Source organism: Dasypus novemcinctus, chromosome 1 (genome assembly GCF_030445035.2).
Source record: "Dasypus novemcinctus isolate mDasNov1 chromosome 1, mDasNov1.1.hap2, whole genome shotgun sequence".
Taxonomy (NCBI): Eukaryota; Metazoa; Chordata; class Mammalia; order Cingulata; family Dasypodidae; genus Dasypus; species Dasypus novemcinctus.
The window spans coordinates 120,849,185-120,874,941 of record NC_080673.1 but is presented as its reverse complement, the minus strand read 5'-3'; the positions used below and the strand labels follow the sequence as shown (position 1 = coordinate 120,874,941).

The 25,757-nt window shown below is 36.9% G+C and overlaps 1 protein-coding gene across 1 annotated transcript in view; it reads right to left on the bottom strand.

The window, feature by feature from the left end:
• Window positions 1-8,971: 8,971 nt before the first annotated feature.
• Window positions 8,972-25,757, bottom strand: part of HPSE (heparanase) — a 45,317-nt gene continuing 28,531 nt past the window's right edge. The window contains exons 10-12 of the mRNA XM_004472675.5: window positions 22,217-22,335; window positions 20,497-20,643; window positions 8,972-10,610 (exon numbers count right to left, since the gene is read on the bottom strand). Coding sequence (XP_004472732.1) covers window positions 10,445-10,610; window positions 20,497-20,643; window positions 22,217-22,335 — 432 coding nt within the window. The 3' untranslated portion in view covers window positions 8,972-10,444. The remainder of the gene's footprint in view (window positions 10,611-20,496; window positions 20,644-22,216; window positions 22,336-25,757) is intronic.

Below are 25,757 nucleotides of genomic sequence, written 5' to 3'. Positions count from 1 at the left end.
ATCCTTTCCATCACGTCTCCAAGGAGCAAAGGTTTTTCTCCCTCCTTTCAGAAGAGGCAAGGAGGTAGCTGCCTCTTTCTCCTTTATATAAGCAGGCAAAATCCATTTCCCCCCACTTTTTGTATGTGTAGGATACTTGGCCCAGTGTTTATTGCATCACCCCAGGAGTAAGAATCAAGTGTGGGGTACCGAACAGTCAGTATTTGCTTTTCAAGTGAATAATGAACTGTCTCTGATCCAGAACACCTTGTGGGCACATTCAGGATAAAACTAATAGAAGTTGAATATTAAAAACTCAACAGAGAGAAAGAGAGCTCATGGGCCTTTCCTGGAACTTCAGGTATTAGAGTATTTAATTGCATCCTGGAATGTGCTGAGATTAAGGACTGCCTCAAAAGAAACTTCATCATATAGGGCAGGCAGAGAAACAAAAACCAAATTAAGATACAGAGAGGGGCAGTTTGAAAATTAGGAGAGGGTGGTGTCCTGGAAGCCCAGACAGAAGATTAGATCAAGAAGAGGAAGTACTCAACAGTATCAAACGCTTCAAGTAAGATAAGAACTGAAAGTGTCAGCTGGACTTACGCATATTTGAATCTCTGATAGCAGCTGACATGGTGTGTTTCATATGATAAGAAAATATATGTGTGTATATTTGTTGGACTGGTATGTAGAGAACAAGACTGGAAACATGAACGTCTGACTTTTAATTGTGACTGGCACTATCTTTAAGCACAAGATATCTACTATGTTACAGGAAATTAAATCTTTTCCATGACTACTGATTGTAACCTTTATACAGAAAGCTTTCTTTGCTGTTTTCACTTGAAGTATTGTGAGCAACTCCACTGTCATTACATAACTTCCAAAAATCACTGTTAATGACTGTAAAATATTCCTTTATATGGATGTACCATGGTTGATTTAACCATTCTCTTGTGGGACTTTCAGATGACTTTCAATTTTTCACTACCATACATAACTCCCCTCCACCCAGGATCTCTGATAATTCATTCAGCTAAATTTTCAGTCACACTGTTTCCTTGGGCTAGATTCCTAAAATAGCATGATATATATTTTTTGTTTTTGCTCAGTAATAACAGGTCTTCGTAAAAGCTGTCAGAATGCTATAAAATACAATGCCTTGGCAAAGAGTTTAAAGAGTGGCAGGAGAAAGGTACAAAGATCATCTTTTTAAAACTGGTAGATAGCAAAATTAGTAGTACATCTGGCAGAAAACATAGGTGCTGGGAGGACTGGCTGAATATGAACCTCAGATTTGAAGACTCATTTATTCTCCTGTGCCCAGAGGCAGGACCGACTGCATGATTTGTGGGGTGCAGTACAAAATGAAAAATTATTAAGAATTTCAAGATGACAAGAACTGGCATTAAGTCATACAAGAGGTTCTTCTGAGCCTGGAGCCCCAAGCAGACTGCAAAGGTTGCATGCCATGAAGCTGGCTCTGCCCTGAGGGATTATGATCTCCAGAACAACAGCCGATGAAAATGCCAGGAGACTGAAGTGGGCACCCAAACGCCACTCTGCTAATTTATAGTACAATAGAACAGTCGCAGGAGTGGAGTCCCACCCTTCAGGGATCCCCTCTAGGCTCTAACGCCTAGGCACTGTAGGCTCTCAGATGTGCCACTCAACTGCTGCAAACTCTTCAGAAAAAGCAGGGGATAGTTGATATATGTGTCCCCTTCACTTGCATAGATTTACATTTTTGAAGGACTTCCACTTTATCATAATATTTTATCTTTACAGTCACTTTCACTTCTCCACTGCCTTTCATCTGATTTTGGTGGTGGATCCCAGAGAAGGTCTTATAAAAAATATATATTGTTTGACTCCCCAAATAGGATTGCAGTGTTGCAAAAGTGACTTTCAAGCTTAAACAGTACAAGCATTAACTATAATTGCCTCATGCCTTAAAAAAGTTTAAGGAGTAAGTGTAACTCAGTGGTTGGGCACGTGCTTTGCATGTATGAGGTCCTAGGTCCAACCCTGAGTATCTCCTTAAAAAAAAGTTTATTTGAAGGGTGATCTTGTCCAAAAAAATTGTATTTGACAGTAAAGTGACAATAAAATGCTAGTTGATAAATAAAAATAAGAGAAAAATTCTGGGAGGCACTGCATATTGCTCCTAACAGTACTGGTAGAAACAAGCTCCATTACCTAGAGCAGCAAACTCAGTAACACACCCTAAATTTGGCTTTTCCTTCTTCTCCATTGCACTGTCCCCAGTCACTCACTCCTGCTTTCTGGGATCACCTCCCAAGGAAATTACTTGACCGGGAGCCCTTGTCCAAGGCTTTGATTTGGAGAACCCCAATCCTGAAAGCAAAAGAAGAAGGGGTCCAACCCAACACACTAGTGGTTGTATATCCTGTTTCCAGACTGCCTAGTCAAAACCTCAATCTATTACCTTAGCTAATGTGTGGGTCTGAATTGGTAATTCTGTTAACTCTGGTTAGGGAAGTAAATTTGTAACTTTGGGATAGAGAGATTATATTTTGGGGCAAGTTTATATGGGTTTTGCTATCTATGTTTGTTGTTTAAGATGTTTAATGACTTAGGAAATTTGATCTACTAAATTTGTATGATTTATTAGGTTTACAAGAGGTTTTCATCTTTAATGTGCTTAGGAAGATTCTGTTAAATTTGCAATGTTTGCCTTAATAGATTTGGAGTGTCGCAGAATCACATGAACTAGATTTGTTATCCTCCTCTGAAGGGTCTATGGGAATTTGAATAAATATGTAAATTGTGTTTAACAAAGCTAAATATTTAGGAGGAACATTGGGCTAACATTAAATGGGTGAAAATAAGTAAAGAACAAATTCACTCACATCAAATGTTTCATAAAAACCTTTAGAGGCGGCTGGGCGAGTGAGTCACACGCCGGCGCGCTTTGTGCGCAGGTGCCTCGGGAGGCCTCTGTCTCCCTCCTCCTGCAAGCGCCAGGCAGCGCAGGGTCAGCGGGCATCGGCTTCTGCACGCGGAGGAAGCGGCGGCTGGAACCCTGGGATTGTTCTCCTTTGACGTGTTTATGATGAAGTATTAGCACTACTTTTATTTTCTGGATTTATGACTGGCTGTAGAGGTAAATCTTCCTATGGTTTAGCAACTAAGTCACTGTTGGGTTCCTTTGATGACTTCAGAGCTGACTATCTGTATAATTATGAATTTCAGGACATCTCCAGAGTTTAATAAAGAGTTTATTAAAGGAGGTGTATTGGTAGAACATGTTAATGTTTTTGTCATAAAAACATTCCCAAACCATTACAATATTGTGACAGGCTTGTGTGAAGAAAGCCATGGCATTGTGGCTAATTCCATGTACGATGCAGTCACAAAGAAATATTTTTCTGACTTTAACGACAGGGGTCCTTTTTGACGGAATGAGACTTTACCTATTTGGGTTACCAGTCAGCTTCAGGAAACAGAACAAGTGCTGGTACTTATGTGGCCTGGTACTGATGTACCGGTTCACAATACCACATCTTCCTATTCTATGAATTATAACTCCTCAGTGTCATCTGTGGTGAGACTAAATATTATTACTATGCAGCTGAGCAATTGGAACCCATCAGTCACCTTTGCAACGCTATTGGAAAGAACCCGATGCAAGTGGCCACAAATATGGACCTGAAGATAAAGAAAACATGTGCACAGTGTTGAAAGAAATAGATAACCATATTGGTGACCTGGTTCATAAAATCAAATGTTAGAGTTGTGGGAAAATATTTTTTTTTTTTTAAGATTTATTTATTTATTTCTCTCCCCTCTCCTCCTCCCCCCTCCCTCCTCCTCTCTCCCTCCTCCCCCATAAGAAAATAGAGAAAAGCGCTGAAGACTTTGTGGCTAATGCCTTTGTGTAAGTGATTTAGTTGTGTGACTATGACTGTGCACCTGTGGATATTATGTGACCTAATACGAGAGGAGGTCATAGGGAGACTGGACTGTAATTGGGCTTCCATTCCTGTAGAATGTGGGGGTTTTGCACTTCATATTTATTTACTTTCTCCTAACTCATAAGTAAAAATAAAAATTTAAACGGTTCTTTATTTTTTGTCATTTTTAACTTTCTCATGCTATTTATTGCTGACAAGATATCCAGGTGTCTCAGAGACATTTATTTATTACCAGAATACAAATCTGGTTTTGCTTAGGTGAGAATGAGGAAGAGAAATTTTTATATTTACCTTGGAGACTTTATGCCTTGATATTTTAGGCACTAGAAAAGTTAAGAAAATTAAAATAGAATTTAGTATTTTTTGACCTTTTTTATCATTCATGTGTTAAGTGGCAAAATAATATTCTGTTAACATTGAATAGGCAGAAACCCTTGCTTTTTTACTCCAGTATTTGGATTGCAGAAATAATCACTCTGTCATTTCTTTAACATATTTGTTTAGCACCAAGGATTTGTTGTAAAAAACTATCATCCTACCTATGCTAGTTGGTATCTTCTAATAATTAAAATTAATATGAAGAGCTGAGTTATGGCAGACCAGATTGTACCTACTAGAGAAAAATTTGGATTAATATTAAGAGTGATCTTTAAAGTTTTGACAATATAAAATAAATGTAGTAACTCTTGCAAACACAAAAATAACCTATAGTGACTATATCATCCAATTAAACCTTGACTACCTGTGATGGTAAAGAACAACAATGGTGTCAACCATCCAACACATCATTCATCCTATTGGGTCACTGTATTTCCTGAACCTGGTGTTTGATGCCATTTGTATTTGGAGCCCTTGAAAGAAAGTTTCCACACCTTACATAAATAATCTGTACTATTGGTTATAGGAATTTTCTGTTTTATGAACAGCATAATAAACAAATAAATGAAATAAAACAAGTAGGACTCATTTTGCTTTTCAGCACATTTTATTTATGACTTTTCCAACACATAAAACAGTTATCCTGAAGGTTAGTAATCTGAACAAAATAATAGTAAAACGCCTTTCTACTTCTGTTTCCATTTAAAAAAAAAAAAGGAAAGAATAGAACTGCCACATTTAAAGCTTTTTTTTTTTTAAGTGTCTAAAATAGTAGCAGGGTATTTAATACTAGTTGAGTAGAGCTTGGTCCTTACAATGCTGTGGAGTTTAGTGACTGCATTAGCTTAATTAAAGGTTTTGAGTTTCAGAAATCTGTACATGGCATCCAACCTATCAGTGGGTTCACTATATGAGAGATGTTCTGTTAGTGTAGTAACCTATTCAACAAAAGACATTTACCTCTTTATCTTTTTTTTTTTTCCATTTCACTCTCAAGGTATTAACTTTAATTTTGTTAGGTAAATTGCTTTTTTTATCGGTATATCTGTATGCTGATGGGACAAGAACAGTATTTAATCAGACAAGTTTATATATTGTTGCTGTTCCCCTGTGGCCATTAGCTAGACGGCTGGCCGGGCCGTTAGCTAGACGGCTTTCCCCTCGGTGAGGCGAACTTCTCGAACGGGTTGTGAGTGACGACGGGGCCCCGGTATCACACAGCCAGGTTAAACACACAGTAACCACCCCGGAGACACGGGCTCGTGGCACAGGTCTAGTTTATTGGGGAAGTGGTACAGCTTATGTAGGCAGGGGTGGGGGCTTGAAGTGACGTGGCAATTATAGATAGGCTAAGGGGATTGGAATAATATGAAGCGGCTACTGACTGGATGAGGCAGGTTTGAAGTTGGCGCGCGCAGGCTTCTCTGGCAGGAAAATGGTGAGGAAGAAGGGCGGTGCCGTTTGTGATAGCCATTATGTGTGCTTAGCGGCCATTTTGGCTAGATGTTACTTGCTAGCAAGCTCACCAACAATATATAATATTGAACTTTGCATTAATCATCTGTATATTTTAAAAATTATCACTTAAAGTCAATAACTACTACTATCAGGAAGCAGATGTGGCTCAACTGATAGAGCATCCACCTACCATATGGAAGGCCCAGGGTTCAAACCCAGGGCTTCCTGACCCATGTGGTGAGCTGGCCTATGCACAGTGCTGCCGTGCGCAAGGAGTGCCCTGCCACACAGGGGTGTCCCCCCCATAACGGGAGCCACCCCATGCAGAAAAAGCGCATCCCACCCAGGAGAGGCACCACACACAGTAAGATGACGCAACAAAAAGTGACACAGATTCCCGGTGCCGCCTGACAAGAATAGAAGCAGACACAGAAGAATACACAGCGAATGGACAGAGAGAGCAGACAGTTGGGGGGGTGAAGATGAGGGGGGAAAGGGGACAGAAATAAATTTTTAAAATCTTTTTTAAAAAAGTCAGCAACTACTGTAGTACACTGAGAAAATCTAGTAAATCTAGCCTGTTATACTAAAGTTTTGTTGTACATTTTGTTAAATAGTTGACTAATATGCTGTTTTCTGGATGGTAGAAAGTATATGGTGCCGTGGAACACCTTGTCATTTCTGGCAACAATAGTAAAAGGTAACAGGAAAACTTTTAGTTAGGTGTATTTTGTTAATTCAGTGAGTGAATGCTTCCAGAATAAGTGCATTTACCTATGGTATTGGAACAGTTCTGTTGTTATTAATGTACAAGTTCTTCTGGTACAGATTAATAGAGTAAAACTTATCTGAATATTTGTGCTGTAGGCTTTGTTATTGTTCCATTAGGCTTGGTATGAGAATTTGAAAGTGAAGGTTTTTGGAACACTGAAGGATTAAAAGTGCATTTGCTTTGTTCTTGGGTGGTTCTCTTCTTTGCCCATATCTCATAAGCTTTAAGGATGAGTGCATTTAATTCTCTTTGGGGGAGGAGGGTACTTTATTGTGAATAGATGAAGCTATAAATGAAGGACAAAAGATGAGATGAAAAGTATGTGTTCATTGTCAATTTGTAAAATAGGGTGTATATAAAATGACATGATGGTGCTTTAAAAAATTTGTATTAGTGCCTTATGTTAAAGTATAACATATATTGACCATATTGTTTGAATTCATAGTTAATGACTTTGCATATGATTACAAACTTTACATGAATAAAATCTACCAAAGCAAAAACAAAGCAAAACAAACAAACCCCTAAACACCTATAGGAATTAATGGCAATAAAAGATTTTAAAATACTCTTAAGTATTTAAGTATTCATATTGTTCCAGGACTTTCTAATCCATAAATCTATAAAATCAAAAGGGATGTAAAATTGGAAAAGACAAGTCAGAAGTACCTTATCCTTGATAACATTGTTTAAAAGACCACTGAAGACATCTACAGTTGAAAACTAGTTATTCATTCCATGACTGCTTAATTATAGTTTTAATTTTTTTACTTTCATTTTTATTGCATTAGATAAAATTAATGGGCATTTATGTTAATTTTGGTAATCAAAATTCTGGTTGGAGGATAATTAAAAGACTTATCAAGCACCAGGTGATTTGGTAGGTTGATGAAACACATCAGAATTTTAAAAAAGGGAGCAGATGTGGCTCAACTGGTTGAGTCCCACATTGGAGGTTCTGGGTTGGTCCCCGTGTGCCTCCTAAAAACAAACAAACAAAAAAATAACAACAACCAGCAAACAAATGACAAAACCAAATCAGGGGAGCTGATGTGACTCAGTGGTTGAGCACCAGCTTCCCACATATGAGGTCCTGGGTTTAATTCCTGGCCCTGATACTGCAGGGGAAAAAAAGAGAAATGTATGCAGTTACAGAACGGACAAACCCTGAACACATAAGTATCACGACAAGACTAGGAAAATCACATTATCATGGAGGAGTGAACCAAAAGGGCCACACTAAACGACAAACAGTTTTCAGCCAACATAAAGAGTTGTAGAAAATAACTTATTTTGATTAAGCACCAAAGGAAGGGTATGGGCTCAAAAAGTCTCAGTGAAATCACAGACAAGAGCTTACACTAAGGAAGTTAAAGAAAACCTTAATATTAATGCATTCAATATTCATTAATATATAACTGACAGTATTTCTTTCTAGACGTAACCACCCCCTTGTTATTCACATAACCACACCCCCCATTAGTAAAAATTTACCAGTTATATTTTAAAGATTTTGAAAAGGTAACAGACCTTTTTCAGGTTTGAAATATAATTACATATTTCTGTATATTCAAAATCAAAACACCTAAATAAGTTTTAAATTTGAATGCTCATTTGAGTCATTAAGGAAACATCTGAGTGGCCACTCTATGCCAGACAACATGCTAAGCCCAGAGAATACAAAGATGATTTAAGAAATAGTTCCTGCTTCTTGAAACTTTGTGTTAAGTGCGAAAATTTTATGTACAACATTAAAATGCACCATAAATGCCACAGTCAACGTACAAAACACTATGGGAGTGAAGAAAAAAGACTAAACCTACTTAAATGATAGAGGGAAGTATTAAAACTGATATTTAAGATGGGTCTTAATAAACATGGAAGTTTGCTACATAGAGAGGAGAGTTAGGATAGTCCAGGTAGAGAACAGAGGGAACAGCACAAAAGAGCAAAAAGTAAAAAAAAAAAAGGGCAGGTATACTCAGACCTCTCAATTGATCTGTGGGTTGGAAAAGAACTCATGGAGACAGTATCAAAATTTGAGGCTGAAGAAATAGGCAGGTACCAGGTTATGAAGGACCTTATGTGCCTATAAGAAATGGGGAGCTATGTAAGAATTGTAAGCAAAGTCAGGGTGAACAGTTCAAGTATCACTATAATAATATAAGTGAGAAAGTTGCCTTTGAATTTATTAAGAGGCAGAGGACACAAGGAAGAGAAAAACAGAAAGGACAAAACTTGGATCATGATTGGATGTATACGATGAGATTTTGTGCTTCATCTCTTTTCTTCAAGGTCATGCTTTTGGCATTGGGGGTGGAGGAGAGAACAAATGAAGGTAGGAGCTCCAAATAAAGTGGTGAAGGAAAACGAGGCTTCTGTAGGCTTGGAGGAATGTAAGAATCCTAGGCTTAAGCTTTATTAAAAGAACAATTATACAATATTAAGGTTATAAAATTATTTTATTTCAGATGTGAAAATATAAAAACTACTTACATATAAAATTTAAGGGTACTGAAGCATCCAAGCTTTAAGTTCCAACTTGAGTTCCTTATAAATGTACTTAAATTTAATTGAGACCGTATTCACAATTAAAAGAGAGGATTATATTTCTAGAAATTGAAATACAGGGGAAAATAACACATTCTGTCATTGATAAAATGCACAAAACTGTAGTGGTCGGTGCTATAGACTCCCTAACACCCATTCCACTCCAAAGGATTACTCTGAGACAAATATAGCAATCTCATTGGCTTTGCCAGTGATCAGGGGAATGGCCATGGGACCTATTTCTGATCAATAAGACATAAGGAGACATGAGGATAGGTTTGCTGAGAGAAACTCTGAGAAAGACTTCTTCAAATCTATGAAGAAGAAATAGAATAAAATCGCCATCTTCTTCCTCTGGCGGCTGCCACATCTTCGAAGAAGTAACAGCTATTATGTTACCAACTTGGGAATAAAGTGAGCACTAAAGATGACATAGCAGAGAGATGAAAAACAGGTCCTTGGTGACACAGTGAACTGCTGGAGCCCACCTACTTGAATGTCTTCTTATGTGGGTTATAAATTTCCTATTATTTAAGCCACTTTGAATCAGCATTTTCTGTTACTTGCAGACAAAATCTTCCCAACTAAAATAAGAACTAATGAGAGGTTAAAAGTGAACCTTAACGGAAGGTTTTATAATTTATTGGTATTGAATATTTTCTAAATTTGCTTCTCTTGGTAAATCAATATAATTTAGTCATTTAAAATTTTCATTTTGAGTTTACATGCTATCTTCCCTCTGAATTTTCATTAACAATTAGCCTCTAATCAGATATCTATCCTCTCATATATTATTGTTACAACAAACAGAACAGAAGGAAGAGAAGCAGGAGCTAAATTTCTGCTCCCTGTTAAGGCGCAAAGAAATTGTCTCTCTTACCTAACCAGTTTGAAGACTGTAGCAATAAACCTTTTCCTGTGGGAGCCCATAGAGATGGTATATGAAGGAAGGAATGCAACAACCTCCTAATAACTGTTTTTAAAAATAAAAACAACTAAGCACTTTCTTAAAATTAATGTTTCCTTCATTTACTTTCTCTGGGCCAAACTCAAGTAATTGTTACTGATGCTGTGTGATTGAGAGTATTCATATACATTTCTAATTTCCTTAAATAAAAATAGTGCATGCAAAGTGCTAAGAAGAGTGCTGGGCACAAGGGATTATTAGCAATTACTATTAACAGTAACCTACTTACAGAATCAAAATACTGCACCAAATCTAGCATGGACACTAGTGTGTCCTAGTGTCACTGAAGCTCCCATGAATTGATTCATAATGTGTGTGCTTGCCTTTCTGCAGCTAGAATTTTGCTTTACTCTTATCAATATTCTTGCCAAATTCAATTTCAGGGCTAGTGTACACCTCTCACTTTTGGACACAAGCAGCAACTTTGGCATTTCTTATCACAAAAAATCCATATGAGAAAGCTGGCAAGCCCAGTGAACTTCCTGGGCGGAGAGGTTTTTCTGTCAAAGCTGGCAGGGTTTGATCATCCACCATTTTCAGAGTTTGGCCATTGAGTTGAACAGATCTGCAAAGGGGAAAGATACACCTGAATTAGCCAAGTTGTGCATACTCCACTTGCCCTACAAGACTCATGAGATAATCATGGACCCCTAAAAAACTTTGTGTGTCTTTGTGTGTGGCAGTTTATATTACATAGCAATGTTACATCAGTTCAGCATTTGACCTAGATGGTCCCTGAGTTACAATTGTAGAGCTGAGTAGTTGTGACAGAGACCACAGACCTATAAAGCCTAAAATATTTACTATCTGTTCCTTTACAGAATATGGAACATGCATCATTTATATGAGGTAATCTGAGAGAGCTACCAAAAGGATAAGCATAGCATAACTTCCAGAGTTGTGGCAATTTTACTTGATAGTAAATAATTGAAAACATTTTTATACAAAGTGAACAAGTGTATATATGTCATGTGTGACACTTTGAAGCTGGATAAGCCCTAGAAAATCATGTCCTTGTAGCTAACCCATTCCTGGTGGGGTAAAGCTCTTGTAGCTTTACAATAGATTGCTATTGATTAGATTACTTCAGTAGGGCATGACCCAGGGTGGGTCTTAATCCTCTTACTGGAGTCCTTTATAAACAGGATGAATATGGAGAGAGTGACAGAGAAAAAGCCGTAGGATTCGAGAGAGAAAGCCATGAGAACAAAGAGCTGAAATCAGCGGAAACTGGGAAACAGGAAGCAAGAAGCTGAAGCAACAAAACTCTGAAGAGAATGGAGAGGCCAGAAGATGGCCAGGATGTGCCAGTCTTTGGTGAGAAAGCATTGCCTGATTTGGACACGTGACAGCTCCAGAACCGTAAGCCTGCAACCTAACAAATCCCTGTTGTGAAAGCCAACCCATTTCTGATATATTGCTTTCGGCAGCCTTTAGCAAAGTAAAAGGAATTTGTCATGGAACGTAAAATTCACAAATGTAACATAAAAAATGACAGTCAATGAAATTTCTTACTTGTAACTATTTCCATAAACCCCCTAACCTCTTAAGAGGTATGCATTCACTTTTGAGTCAAAAAACAAAAATAAATTAAGGGCAAGTGTTATTTCTTATGCATATCCATTATTATTTAAATCAAATTGATACATGCTCACAGCAACAAAACCAACAAAAACAAGAAAGAAGAGCTTATGAAGACAAGCAAAAGTTTGCTTTATTTTCTACTCATAATTACTTCCATGATCTTAAATGTTGCTTATATTTCTATTACCTTTCTGTCAAATGCTTTTTATATTACAAAAAAAAACTTAGCAGTTCTATTGATGAAAACTTAGAAGATATAGTTAATAGCAGAGTTAAATGCATGTCATACATGAAGCTAGGTAGAACACTTATAATAATAGCATCTCGCATATAGTAAGCACTATCTAAGTATCATCTATCATTATTTTTATGTAAACCAAATGGTTATACTGTTCATAGTCTCTTAAAATTTTATTCTTTTCCTGCTTGGCCCATCCCAAAATTTCCCACACCATTACACATTCATCCACGACATCACTTTAATGGCTGTGCAGGATTCCATTGTGAGTGTGTGAATTTATTTACTCAATCCTCTTGCAGACTTGGTTGTTTACAATAGAGTTTTCATTTTTAAAGATCTCCCACACTCTGAGCTAAGTTTCAGTCATTAGAAAAAATGGTTTCCATTTAGCCTCGGTTGGGTGCTCAGCTCTTGGCTCTGTAACTTAAGGCATATCAATAGCCGATGCACGATTGTGCCTGCATTGCAGCTGTACACTGTCCCGTGCACTGCTGGGGTTTTTTAGCACCCATTATCACATCAGTCTTTAGCTGGGTGGGGGAGGAAATGCAATGAACATCAACAGGAAACCACAAATAAGAATAGATCTTCTAAACTTCGCTAAATGACATTAGTGTGAAATTAAAGACCATTTACAAGGGTATACATTAAAGTTTCAGAAATATTTTGAAGAGGTTATTATGCTGCAGAATTAAAAGATAAATCTGATCATTGTGATTTATGTTTCAGATTAGAGGTAGCAATTCAAATGCCCACAAGGATCAAGGAAGTTATAATGCAAGTAAAGTAGCCAAGTGGAGATTACTGAGAATTAGAAAACATGTACCCTGTATAATGTAAACAACCCCAATTCAACTGCAGCTAATTAAGAAAGTGAGCACAGAGTTTTCAGAGTATCCATTTTAAAAGAAAAGCTAGAAATCCAGATATTTTAGTAATTGTCAGCTTTTAAATGTTGGCAACTAATTACAATAAAAATTAATAAAGGGAATGCCAACTTCTGCCTCACCACCAGAAAAGGGGAAATTCCCCTCAAAAACAAAACCTGCTGTCTACTGGCATGATGTGTAGTCTGTGCCCTCTGCTCCAGAGAATAGAACTCAGGCTCACTTTAGCCTCGCTGTGAGCTCAAAACAGAGAAGGGGTCAAACAGACCTGTGCGGCCTTAGATAGGTGATGGGACCAAAAAGATCCCTTAGACACCACCATCCCTGCAAGTACCATTCAATTACTTCACAGAAGGTTAATCCATATCTGCATCAGATATAGATATGCTAAAAATACTCATATCAAATGGTCAGAATCTAAATAGACAGAAGTTTATTGGTTACTCAAAAGATACATTATTTATCATAGGAAAAAAAGGTATAAATGAACCACAGAAATTTAAAACCAACCCCACTTTGGTGCCTGCAATCACCAGGGTCTTGATTAATGCAGTACTGTCCTCCGTAACCCAATGTTAAAATAGTTTTAGCTGCTTAGTTGATAGACAAAAGTGCCTAGTTTTGAAGTGAAAAAGTAAGGCTTTAAGAGTAAAGAATTAGCTCTCGATAATGATTAGTGAAACACTATTTAGATGCTTTTTCTTACTTTTCCAGTATGTTATAGAATAGCCAAAAGTTAATACCTGAAATTACTGAAACTGGCTAGATTGATCTTACCCCTCGCTTATGGTTATTTCAAAACTAGGTTCACCTTTGTGTATATTTTACTATTGTGATGGTAACCACTCCACCCTCCCCTGTTCAAACCATAAAATCCCTGCTCCTGTTGCTCAGGAGAGGCAGATTGGAGACACCTTAGTCTCCTGTCCTTCCACTGTTATAAACCTGCTTTCTTTTCTGCTTTCTCTCGTGAACATCTCAGTGTGGACTCCAATTCATGTGCTCAGGGCATGAACCCAGAGAGATCCCTGCAGGGTTTCCTTCATAAGTCATAGGAAAAAGGTTAAATAAACCATGGTATATCCATTTTATAAAGCTCGCAGCCCATTTAAAATGTCTACAAAAACTGTATGAAAATTAACTTGGGAAAATGTGTAGGTGTTTTTTTTTTTCTTTTGTCCATTAAAGGCTATATGATTTCGGTTATACTAAAAACAAAGCATAAGGGAAAAAATAAAAGAACCACATACAATGTTGATAATGCTTGTCAGTGGTAGGTAGGGCTTTGGATAAAGCATGCTTACTGTACTTTTTCAGGTCCTCATGCTAATTGTCACTGAAAGTATCATTCATACAGCACTTTCAAGGATGAGGGGAGATGGTGAGAAAATTTACAGCTGTAAATTTCTGTGCTCCAATATGAGAATAGTAATAATGAAAAGAGCTTCTTCCAGGGCACATTGGACTGAAATCTAACAATGCTTGTGTGCCTAACTCTTACGTTAAGTAAAATAGAATGGCCAGCTGAACTGGGCATTGCTAGGGGAAGACTCCTTTCTGAGAAGGCTTTTCCAGAGGACAAAAATATTTGACCTACAAGGGTTTTCTGAGAAAATGGAACACACTCTACAGAGTCACTAAAAAGCAATACCTAGTGATAAATCTAGCTTTGGTCCAATAGAGACAGCTTATTAGACTGGATGAACATGTCATACTAATCAATGTGTACCTGCACTCCATTTCATTGATCCTCTAAGTAAAATGAAAACTTAATGTCAGCCAATCAGGACATTTCCTTACTTGCTCCAGCTTTCACCCTGTGTAAGTTTCCTCTTCCACTCCCTCAGTGGAACTTCCTTTCTACTTTCTGAATGGGATGCCATTCGATTCCTCAATCACTCTGTGAGACCCTAAATTACATGAAAAATATTTCTTTCATCAGTTTTGACAATGAGGACAGGACTGACTGGCTCTGGAGACAACAAGAAAGACAAAGGTGCCTTAGAACCTTTGAGTTCTCTGTCCTTGCCTTCTCCAAAGGTTGTGCGTGACTACCTCTAGGAATCAAGCTCCACTCAGAGTTTAAGCTCTCTGATCTCACTAGCTTCTAGTGAAAGGTTAGTGGGTCAATCTTAATTAACAAGAAGACTCAAATTTTGAGCATAAGCCTCTAGCTTTTGGTTTCATCCACAGTTTCACTTTTGCTACTGCTGGTTCATTTGTCCTGTGTACAACATAAATAAGATGGGATCCTTAAAAAACGTAAATAAGATGGGATCCTAAAATTCTCAAAATTTTGATTCACCACCCTTTGGCATCCCAGCATATTACATGTTCAACAATTATGGGGCTGGAGGCTGTGCAAAATCCCACCCAAGACAACCTAGAGTTGCAGTGGCCAGTATGCGGGGGGCTGTTCTAATTAGACAAATTTACTCATCTCAGAGGTGCACTAGAAGGAAAAGGGCCCCCTAATTAAAACAGGCCAAATGGGATGCCTATTTTAAATGGTACTCAGAGTCTATTAAGAAATTGTATAACTCTAACGGTAACTTACATAAACTAGTAAGTTTTGTATTTCTATGTTTTCTGTGTTTCTCTGCTTTTATGTGTGACTCTTGGCTGAAATTTTTAAAATGAAGTTATAAGTTCTTTATTTGTGTCTGTCAATATGTTTGGTGTATATATTCCCATGTCTGGATAGCATTATCAAATTAACTTATAAAACTTCTTAAAAGATCTTTACTCAAATTGGCTTAAGGATAAATAAGTGCTTAATGTAAGTTAACACTCCTAAAGGCCCAGAAAATAAAGAAATCAAACTTTTACTCTTTCCAAATGAAAAGAAAAAATGTATTTGTAGAATTAAACCCAAATATTTTAAAAGTATTCAGGTTCACGTAATTCAGATAAACCTTTGACAAATGGGACTAATTTAATATTCTTAAATAAAAATAGCTATGCTTTCAGAGTTACCAATATTAATGAAGCAGGTTAGTGTAGGGAAAAGAGGAAAAGAGGAGTCACAGCTGGGATTTGGCAGAGATCATGACCATGAGACCCCACCCAGAAACCCCCTGAGGGTAAGGCTGCTCCAAAGACCAAGCCAGAAAGACCCCACCAAGACCCTGGCCAAGAGGTCACATTTGGATCTCTCCTGGGATCAAGGGGAGGCCCCAGAAAGCTCCAAACAAAAGGCCTCATCATTGGTCCCCTGAGAGCTAACAGGTGGGGCAACCAACCAATCAGAAGAGCAAACAGCTGGGGCTCCTCCCCCAGTATCAAGGAAGGGGAGAAATGAATAATGGCTTTGATAAAGGCAGCCCCCAACCGCAAATGCTCCTTTTTTGCCTGGAGGAGCCCGCATCCACATCTCGGTGTGCACTTCCTTTCTTTTCTCTCATTTCTCAATAAACTCTTTTTACTGACCTAACTGAACAGGCATGTTCTTAAATTCTTTTATGTAACATAGCCAAGAACAGATAGGAATCCATGTCTTTCGATGTCATTATCACAATGCAACCACACAATATTTTTCTACCTGGGTATGTTCTTTCTAAATTTACACAGGTTTACCAATAGAATAAGCTAGCATTGTATCTACTAGATCTTTAAGACAATGAAAAATGTAAATCTGTGTTTAACCAAATTGATTATTATTTTGATGAACTTTATTTTAAGAATAATTGTGTGTTGGAGGATGTTTGCTTGAAAAGGTTTTCCAAAGTATGCAGGATGTTTTTGTTAAGGAAAAAGAGAGTTGTTTTTCCCTAAAGTAAAACAATGGGTTGTTGCAGAGTGAGAAACAGGAATGTATAGGACAACCAGGAATGGCTAAAGAATGTTGTAGGTTCATGGAAAAGGAATTTTGTCATTTGTCAAGGTTGGCTAAGATATGTTAAGCTTATAATTTTTAAGAGTTTTCTTATCAGACAGTAAATGCACACAAAACTAGAATTTGGTTTTCTCTTTTAAAAATGGCCAAGTTTTCTTGGATTATTTGCCTGGCTTTAAAAAGAAGTTATATAAGGTTTTTCTTAACCATCTAAGTAATCTGCCTAGAAGGCAAATAGTCTATATCATCAGAAGAATCTCCTTTATACTGATTGACCTTATCTTCCTTGTTTAAGAGAACAAATCATCTCACTTTTGAAAGAACTAAGTTTTTTTCTTTACAATCATGTTAACTCATGTACTTTTAAAATCTTTATTGTCATTTTGGTTAAATAGGGAACCAGATATTATTTCACAGTGACTCATGATCCTATTTAACAAAATGTTCAAACCTGACACCTTTTTTGACATTTTGTCTTCCCAAAGTCATACCCTAAAAGGCATCTTATTGATCTCAATCTCTCTTCAGAATTTTCCGGAGCGCCCCTGGAAAATCATAAAGAATTTGTTCTTTCATCTTGTAAAAAGAGAGGTGCTAGAAATAATTAGGCTTATTTGCTATTTTATGAATTGCATGGGAAGTGTAATAAAATTTAAAAAGATTTTCCTAACTTCTGTTTATTAAATTTGTATGGGTAAAATGTTATTAATATAAACACTTCAGAGATTTGTCAATATCTTCACTATCCATGTCCTATTACTGATCTGCCTGATATTAGACAGCAGTAGAGAGCAATTGGTCATAATTTCAGTTATTCTTTAAAAAGATGTTACATGTCACTGAAACAACCAAATTCTTAATTGCATTATATTTGTAATGAACTTTCATCAGAACTTTCACTTTTGTAAAACAGTAACATGTTAACCATGGCCATTTTAAGTCTTTTATCATCTACAGACACTTTTTATCCTGATGCTTCCCTGAAAACACTAGTAATCAGCTACAGGCCAGGTGCTTTGTCTTCAACAAAAAAAAGGGCTGTCTCGTAGACCCACGGAAAGGACTACGCCAGGTCCTCTGGGGCACTGGCTTCTATTGGTATCTGTTACATAACTGAGAACATTTAGCTGGACGGTCAAGATTCCAGAATTCTAGTGAAGAAGCTGATGGGTCATGAGATTACTCACACAAGATGGGGCCAAACAAGGACTAATTATGTAGGATTGAATGAAATGATAAAGAATGATTATAGATTTGTTTGGATTATTGCTGGTGTTTTCTTGTTCTATTTTCTAGATACAAGAAATATTTTACTCTTTTCCCTTAAGCTGTAATTTATAAAACATTCATCTTTTCCTCTCTTCCTGGACCCTCCAGAATTCGGAAACTCTTATTGAATATTTGTATTTTTATGGAAAAATAATTTTCTGCATAGGTTCAATCAGAATCTAACCTTGTTAATAAGATATAACTGAAAACACTAGTTTATACAACCAAGGCTTTGACTGGAATGTCATGTTTAAGAATGATGCTCATTTAAGCAGACATGACCAAAAACTTTTGGGAACTAAGGTTGCCTTTATGGAGCCAATGCTTGCAAAACCTCTTCAAAAAAATGGTCCAGTACCTGGCTCTAGGGTTCCCAACCTTAGAGGTAAATAAGGAAGTATTACTTCCTGGAAGCATAGGGAATGTATGATACTTTGGAGACCTTGAAAAGAGGAATCCACCCAAATCTATTTGTATTGCAGTTGAAATCTGATGTCAAGTTTTTTGACTTGGCATCCTGTCTTCGAGAGGCTTTAAAAGTCCAATTGGAGATTCCTTATGAAAATTACCAGCAGTGGAATACTATAGCACACTACCGTGGTTTATCAGATTCTGCTCTTGTTCACTGAGCTATTTTGCATCCTCTTTGTAAACTGCAGATAACCGCGGTTCTGTTACCTACCTGTAAATTGGACTAGATCCTGTGGTCTTACATATATTGTTTGCCCTAAATGCCAGTCAGAAAGCTAACTTAGTATCTTTTGAACATCAGCCTCAAACTGACAAAAGAGGCCCCCAAACCCTTTTTGCTCTACCATAATACAGATTTCCTTTTTTTCATGAGTACCATCAAACTTTCCCAGTAACACGTGCCCTGGACTAAGCTGTTATAAACGTATCTGAGGTTAGGAAACAGAGCTTTAACACCACCCTAAAGGCTCTTCAGGTCCTCCAGGCTGAAGTTGACAGCCTGGCCTCGATGTTCTTGCAAAACAGACTCTAGACACCCTGACTGCCCTTGAACAATGTTTCATTTGTGTTAATAAGTCTGGCACAGTGATAAAAACAAACGAACCTGAATATTCTAAAGGGCCAAGTTCAGGTGATTCATAATATCAGTTAGGCTCAAACATTTCAATGGACAGACCTATTTCCTGACCTAGATTCTTGGTTTAATGGAATATGGGGACAAACTAGTACACTTAGAGTTTATGCTTTCACTTGTGTTTATCAGTCTATATGTTTTTATTTCTTGTTGTATAAACTGTGCTTCACGATTCTGTTCAAATTCCTTGTCACCCTCAAGGCAGATGGTCACCTTAAGAAAGCTAACCAAAATAAAAATGAGATAGAAATGGGATTGTCTCTGGTGGACCAAGACTAACAATAAAAATAAAAATAAAAATAAAAATAAAAATAAAAATAAAAATAAAAATAAAAATAATAGATACCTTGACTTAGATAGAGGGTTATATGTGTAATCCACTCAAAGGAAATATGGAACAAAATGATGGACTGAGCCTATGCAACTGTCTGAAAAGAAAAGAAATGATGGTGACCAGAGTGTTTTGGTCAACTTTCCAATGAGATTATTGGAAACATTACCGAAAGCGGGTACATTGCTAAGTTAAACAAAATGGCCACCTGCATTGGCTATTGCTAGGAGAATACCACTTTCCAGGAAGGACTTTTCTAAAAACAATTGACCAGCAGGGCTTTCAGAGAAAAAGGAACACGCCTTACAGGGTTGCTGATAAGCAATGCCTGGTAATAAGAACTAGCTTTGTCCAGCAGAAATAGCTTACAAGAATGGACAAGCATACTATACTAATCAATGTACACCCACTCTCCATTTTGTATGGACTGTCCCCCAGTTTAATGTTAGCTAATCAGAACATTTCCTCACTTGCTTCATGTTCACCCTATATGAGCATCCTCTTTCCATCCAATCAGTGGAACTCTCTTCCATTTCCGAATGGGATGCTGCCTGATTCATCACTCACTCAATAAATCTGTGAATTCTAAATTGTATGACAAGTTTTTCTTTTATCACTACAATATTCATAACCATTCTTTGGGACTCTTTTGAATATGGACATTTATAAGATATATTCAATGACTGGTTTCTGAAACTAAAATGTATTAGAACCCACTTCAAATAATCCATATGGAAGGCACATTTCTTGCCATTTTTAAATTCTTGTTCTAAGTAATAAAAAATAAATGAAATTACCTTATTGCTGTAATATAATCACAGTAGTTCATGTGGTATGATATTGTATACCAACCCATACATTATTAATAGCAATTACATATAGGTATGTTTTGCTTTAGTGGCTGTGTTACCAAGAATTGTAAGTCTTCATGGAGCAAATAATCCAAATTTACATTGAGCAGATTTTGATGTATCAAGTTTTTTTTTACTATTTCCTATGCTACTGCTAGTTTGTGTTCATATCTTTTTGCTTTGGACTCTCAAAGTGAGTTCTACCTGCAATAGATAAACTTCCTAAATATTAAGAATTGTTCAAACTTGGAATAGTTTATTTTTTCCTGCTCATTGTCAACACTGTCTGTTCTGATAAATACCAATCAATTTAGTGAAAGTTAGAAATGAACAAGGAAAATTACTCACTTGGAAAGTAATCCATCAGGTCCTGAAGGTTTTACAAGGTACTTATCCACTTGTTTGTCAAATACATGATATGGTAACTGCAGGGTCTTGGTGACATTATGTAGGTTTAAGGCATACAGAGTTAAATCTCCTTCTTTATACTTTGGACTAAAAGAAAATAGATTAACTCAATAAAAATATTCAATTTGCCCCATAAGATTGAAACCCCCTCTCAATCCAAGGCAGAATGGGCATCACCATCCCCAAATCCTCAAGGTTGAGGAATGAACAAACACAAGCGGGGAATGCAACCATGGCCAAAGTAAACTTATTACCATTGTAGTAATGGAAAAAGATGCAACATTGTTAGAATGATGGTGGTTACCAGAGGTTCTGAGGGAAGAGGGAAGGAATAATAGGTGGAATTTAGGGCATTTTTAGGGCATTGGAATTAAGTGTAAACCACAGTGAAATCTATAGACCTTGGTTAGTAGCAATGCTTCAATATTTATTCATCAATTATAACAAATGTACCACACAATTGTAACACGTTACTAATTGGGGAAGATGAGGGTGAGAATCCCATATAATTTAGATGTAACTTTTTTGTAATCTAAAACCTCTTTAAAAATAAAGTTTATTGTAGTAAAACATATTCAATCTAAGCAATTAAAAACTCGATTACAAATATGATCATGGATATTAGGTATTAGAATCTACAGTGATGACAGTCCTCTCAGCATTCTTCCTTTTATGATACTGTTGGACACTTGAGGTGGTCCTACTTTGAAAACATGATTAAAAATATTGCTCTTTACCATTTCCAAGGCTAGAAAATCTGCAATCTTTGCTGCTTTGCCAGGCTGAATTGCTAGTAAGCCAATTAGCCAATCCATTCTCAACTGTAGGAAGGCCAAATAAAAATGAAGTTTGTGCATTCGTGTAAGTTCAGACTGTAACCATACAAACAGGGTTTTTTCCTAGCCTTATAAAAAAAAAACTTGAACAAGAAAATTAAATCTGCTATCACTTCTCAGAATTCACCCATCTGAAGCATTCCCTACTATTTCCTAACGGGGCCCTCACTATCCACAGAGTTCCCAGTCACCAGACACGGGAAATAGTAAGTGACTTTTTGGCCAGAATGTGCATTTTTATAAGGACGGATAGATTGAATCTAAGAAGAGAAAAACCTTTGAGATTTAGGAATATTTTTTACTACTGGAGGCCAGAACACCGTAACCCAGTGTGGTTACAAAAATATCTATCACCTCTCAGCTACAGAAATTGACTGAATCTGCAAATAAGGTTGTTCTTGTTGTTTTTCTTTATTAAATTTAAGTTGTCAAGTGTGATGCAAGATGATAAGTATATTCATCTAATTACGCATATGTATTATTATTAATATTGACATTCATTCATAGTCATTCAAAGAATTATTCATATAAAAAGTTATATTGTCTTATTTTAGTATTATTATCTATTTATGTAACTTCAGGATATACTTCCATTATAAATTTATGACAATTAAAACGTTCTCATGAATTTTTGCTGGACTGCAAAATGCCCATATTTAAGCTATGTGTTTTTAGTTTGGCACTGCACCACCATAAATATGAGGGAAAAATTGACCCACCTTGGACCCACCATTTATTATATGACAACAGAGAGTTAGAGTAGGAAGTTGTGTGCTTACCAATTTAACACTTGTTGATTGGTTAAGGGTGACTATCATACTTACTTGTTGGGATTTGTGCAATGAAGGTATACTCGAAGTTTGCTTCTTTCTGGACCTTTCACACTTGCCATTAATACATTGGTGCCCACAAGTTTTTTGAACAGAAGAGATAGCCAGTAATCCTAATTGGAGGGGGCAAAGAGCAAATAATTATCTTATGCAGAGTGTCACCATTATCCTAGAGGTAGTTAAATAGCATTTATCATTTTGGTCCATGGTACCACCATGAATCTAAAGGCAATAACGTGTGTGCTGTTTTTAACATTGCGGACCTATGCTTTAAAAATTCAGAGGGCCACACACTCGAGGAGATACATTTTAAAACTCCTTTCTACTACTCAGAGAGAGAAAGAGAGTGTTTAAATATTATTGGTTGTCCTTTACCTAAGAACTCAAAACAAAGCTCAAAGCCTAACTTTTAGATACGTACACCCCCACACAGGAAGACAAGCTTTTAAAATAAAACTTTTATCTCCTTAAGAGACTAAAATAATTTCCTTTAAAACCTAATCCCTCTAACAAAATGGATTTACACAATGATCATCTATAGCTATTAATGCCAAAAAGAGAGACAAGCATACATTATATGTCTCTTGGTGGAGGTACACAACATTATATGATTTCTTTAAGTAATTAAATTGTAAGGGGAAAAAACAAGAGAGAGAGAAGGAGCTTAAAGATTAATAGACCTGAATTGATTAATATGACTACAAAATACATCCCCTGAAAGAAACCTCCCCAGAGATTCAGTGAATAAAAGGACAAATCCCACTTGCTTAGTACTTTAAATGACACTAAAGACTGGAAAAGGATTTCACAAATGCTGACTCAAAGAAAAAGAAAAATATCAGGAAATTTCCATTCTGGACTCACTGATCCACTTCCTTCCACATCACTTGGTTCTAAACAGCTTGGGAGTTGCTCAGAGGCAGTGGCTTAGGTCTTTCCCACTAGGACACAGACTATAGAAGCAATCACAGCAGTTAGTTAGAACCCCATGCATATCCAGCCACAGAAACCCAAGACCACAGAGACCCAAAGCAGAACACAAGCCACTGAGGAGTGCTACATACAAAAGGGCCCCTGGGCTGGGGGTGGGGGAATACCACAGTAGAAAAGCTGGTGAGTAGTGCACTTAATCCAGTTTCTGTTGACTGGACCACCTAAATGAAAAACAAACTTTTCTGGATTGACCCCATCAGGTTCCCTGGAGTAGGATTCCCTAACAGGGTAAGAAACCAGAGGCAGAAAAGTCTCACAGAGAAAAAAAAAAGGAAGAGGTTTAAACTGATCTGCTGAATGACAGGAGGGTCCCAGAACTGGAAAGTGTAAAGAAAATGGGGCACTGTATGAGAGAGAATTTAAACAAATCATAGAAGCTGAGGAGAAAATCCTGCACAAAAACTAATGGAACAGATCACAATTGCCAGAGAAGGAAGAAGAGAAAGGAAGCTTTTCCCCAGAGGTGAAACAATTGCACAAAAAGTGCAATCTTAAAATTTGCACATGTCCAGTGCAAGAATCAGATGAAGAAGAGCAGAGAAAATCTGGTCAGTTAAACATGGACTATTTTAAAGGTATAGAAAAAACTGGACCGAGCATCAAAGAAGAGCTTTAACACAAAGCCAATCAACAACAACAGAAACCTAGACAAGAGGGAGAAACAGACTTTCAGAGTTAACTCATTAAGATAATCAGATACCTAGACATCAGCAAAAAATTATAAGCCAGACTAAGAAAAAGAAAGATATGACTCAGTCAAGGGAACAAATTAGAACTTCAGAGGAGAAACAGAATTTGGAACTGATCAAAGAAGATCAAACAAATCTCCTAAATCAATTGAAGGAGATGGATGAAAACATGAATAAAGAGATAAAGAATATTAAGAAGAAAATGTGGGAGCATAAAGAATTTGAAAGAATAAAAAGAAACGTTACAGAAATTATGGGGGATGGAAAACAAAATAGCAGAAATTAAAAACACACTAGAGGCATACAACAGCAGATTTGAACTGAAGAAAGAATCAATGGACTAGATGTACTAGAAGACAGGACAATCAAAATCACACAGAAAAACAGAAGGGGCAGAGGACAGAAAGAATATTTGAGGAAATAAAGACCAAAAATTTCCCAACTCTTATGATGAACATAAACGTACATTACTAAGAAGCACAATATACTCCAAATGGAATGAACCCTAATAGACTGACTCCAAGACACATACTAATCAGAATGTCAAATGCCAACAATAAAGAAAGAATTCTGAAAGTAGCAAGAGAAAAGCAATCTACATAAAAGGTATCCTCAATACAACTAGATGCTAATTTCTCATCAGAAACCATGGGGCAAGAAGGCAGAGGTATGATAAATTTAAGGTACTGAAAGAGAAAAACTGCTAGCTAAAAATTCTTAATCCAGCAAAACTATCCTTCAAAAATGAGGGAAAGTTTAAAATATTCACAGAGTTCATCAATGAAAGTCTTGTACTACAAGAACTCCTAAAGGAAGTTCTGCAGGTTAAAAGGAAAAGATAGGAGAGAGTGGCATGGTATAGTATGAAGAAATAAAGATCTTCAGTAAAGATAACTAAAAGAGTAAATGTAAAACCTAATATTACTGTATCCTTAATATACAACTCTACTCTTTTCATTTCTCCTGTAAGAGTCAGAATACAACTGAACTAGAAAAGGCATATTTCCTGATAATGGATGTGCAAAATATGAACAGGTAATGTGGGACAAAAACAACAGAATTAGGGGAAACAGAGGGATATGGGAGCAGAGAACATGTATGCTATTGAAGCTTATCTTTTCAAATTAGTAGATTATGGATGTAGGTTGTATAATACAAATACCAGGGTAGCCACAAAGAAAGTATTTTTTAAATACACAGAAATAAAAATGAGAAAGGATTAGTCAGATACATCAAAAATGATTAACTATACAGAAAAGGAGGTTGCAATAAAGGAAAAGAGAGAAGAAAAAGAGGAAACAAAGCCATGACATAGAAAAAACAAACAACAAAATGCCTGAAGTACTGCCTTTACAGTTATAACACAAATGTTAATGGATTAAAATTCTCAATCAAATGACACAGATTGGGGAAGCGGATTTGGCTCAACCCCTTGTGTACCCGCCTGCCACATGGGAGGTCCTGGGGTCAGGTCCTGGTGCCTCCTGCAAGAAGACAAGCAGATGCCACCTCCTACGATAACAAACTAGACTCTGCCTCCCTCCACAACAGTCTTAGATTCTGTCTTCTGCTGCAGCAAGCTAGACTTCGCCCCCACTGCAACAAGCAGATGCCACAAGTCAGCAGATGCTCAGCCTGCAGGGAGCAGATGTGGCTCAGGCTGTTGGGCACTCATCTCTCAAGTGGGAGGTCCCAGGTTTGGTTCCCAGTGCTCCTGGAGAAGGTGAGAAAATAATGAGCAGAAAAACAAGAGAACCATCTGGGAGAGGGGAAGATAAATTAAAAAAAAATAAAGTAAATAAAATAAATCTTAAAAAAAAAAACACAGATTGGCCAAATGGATAAAAGTGCAC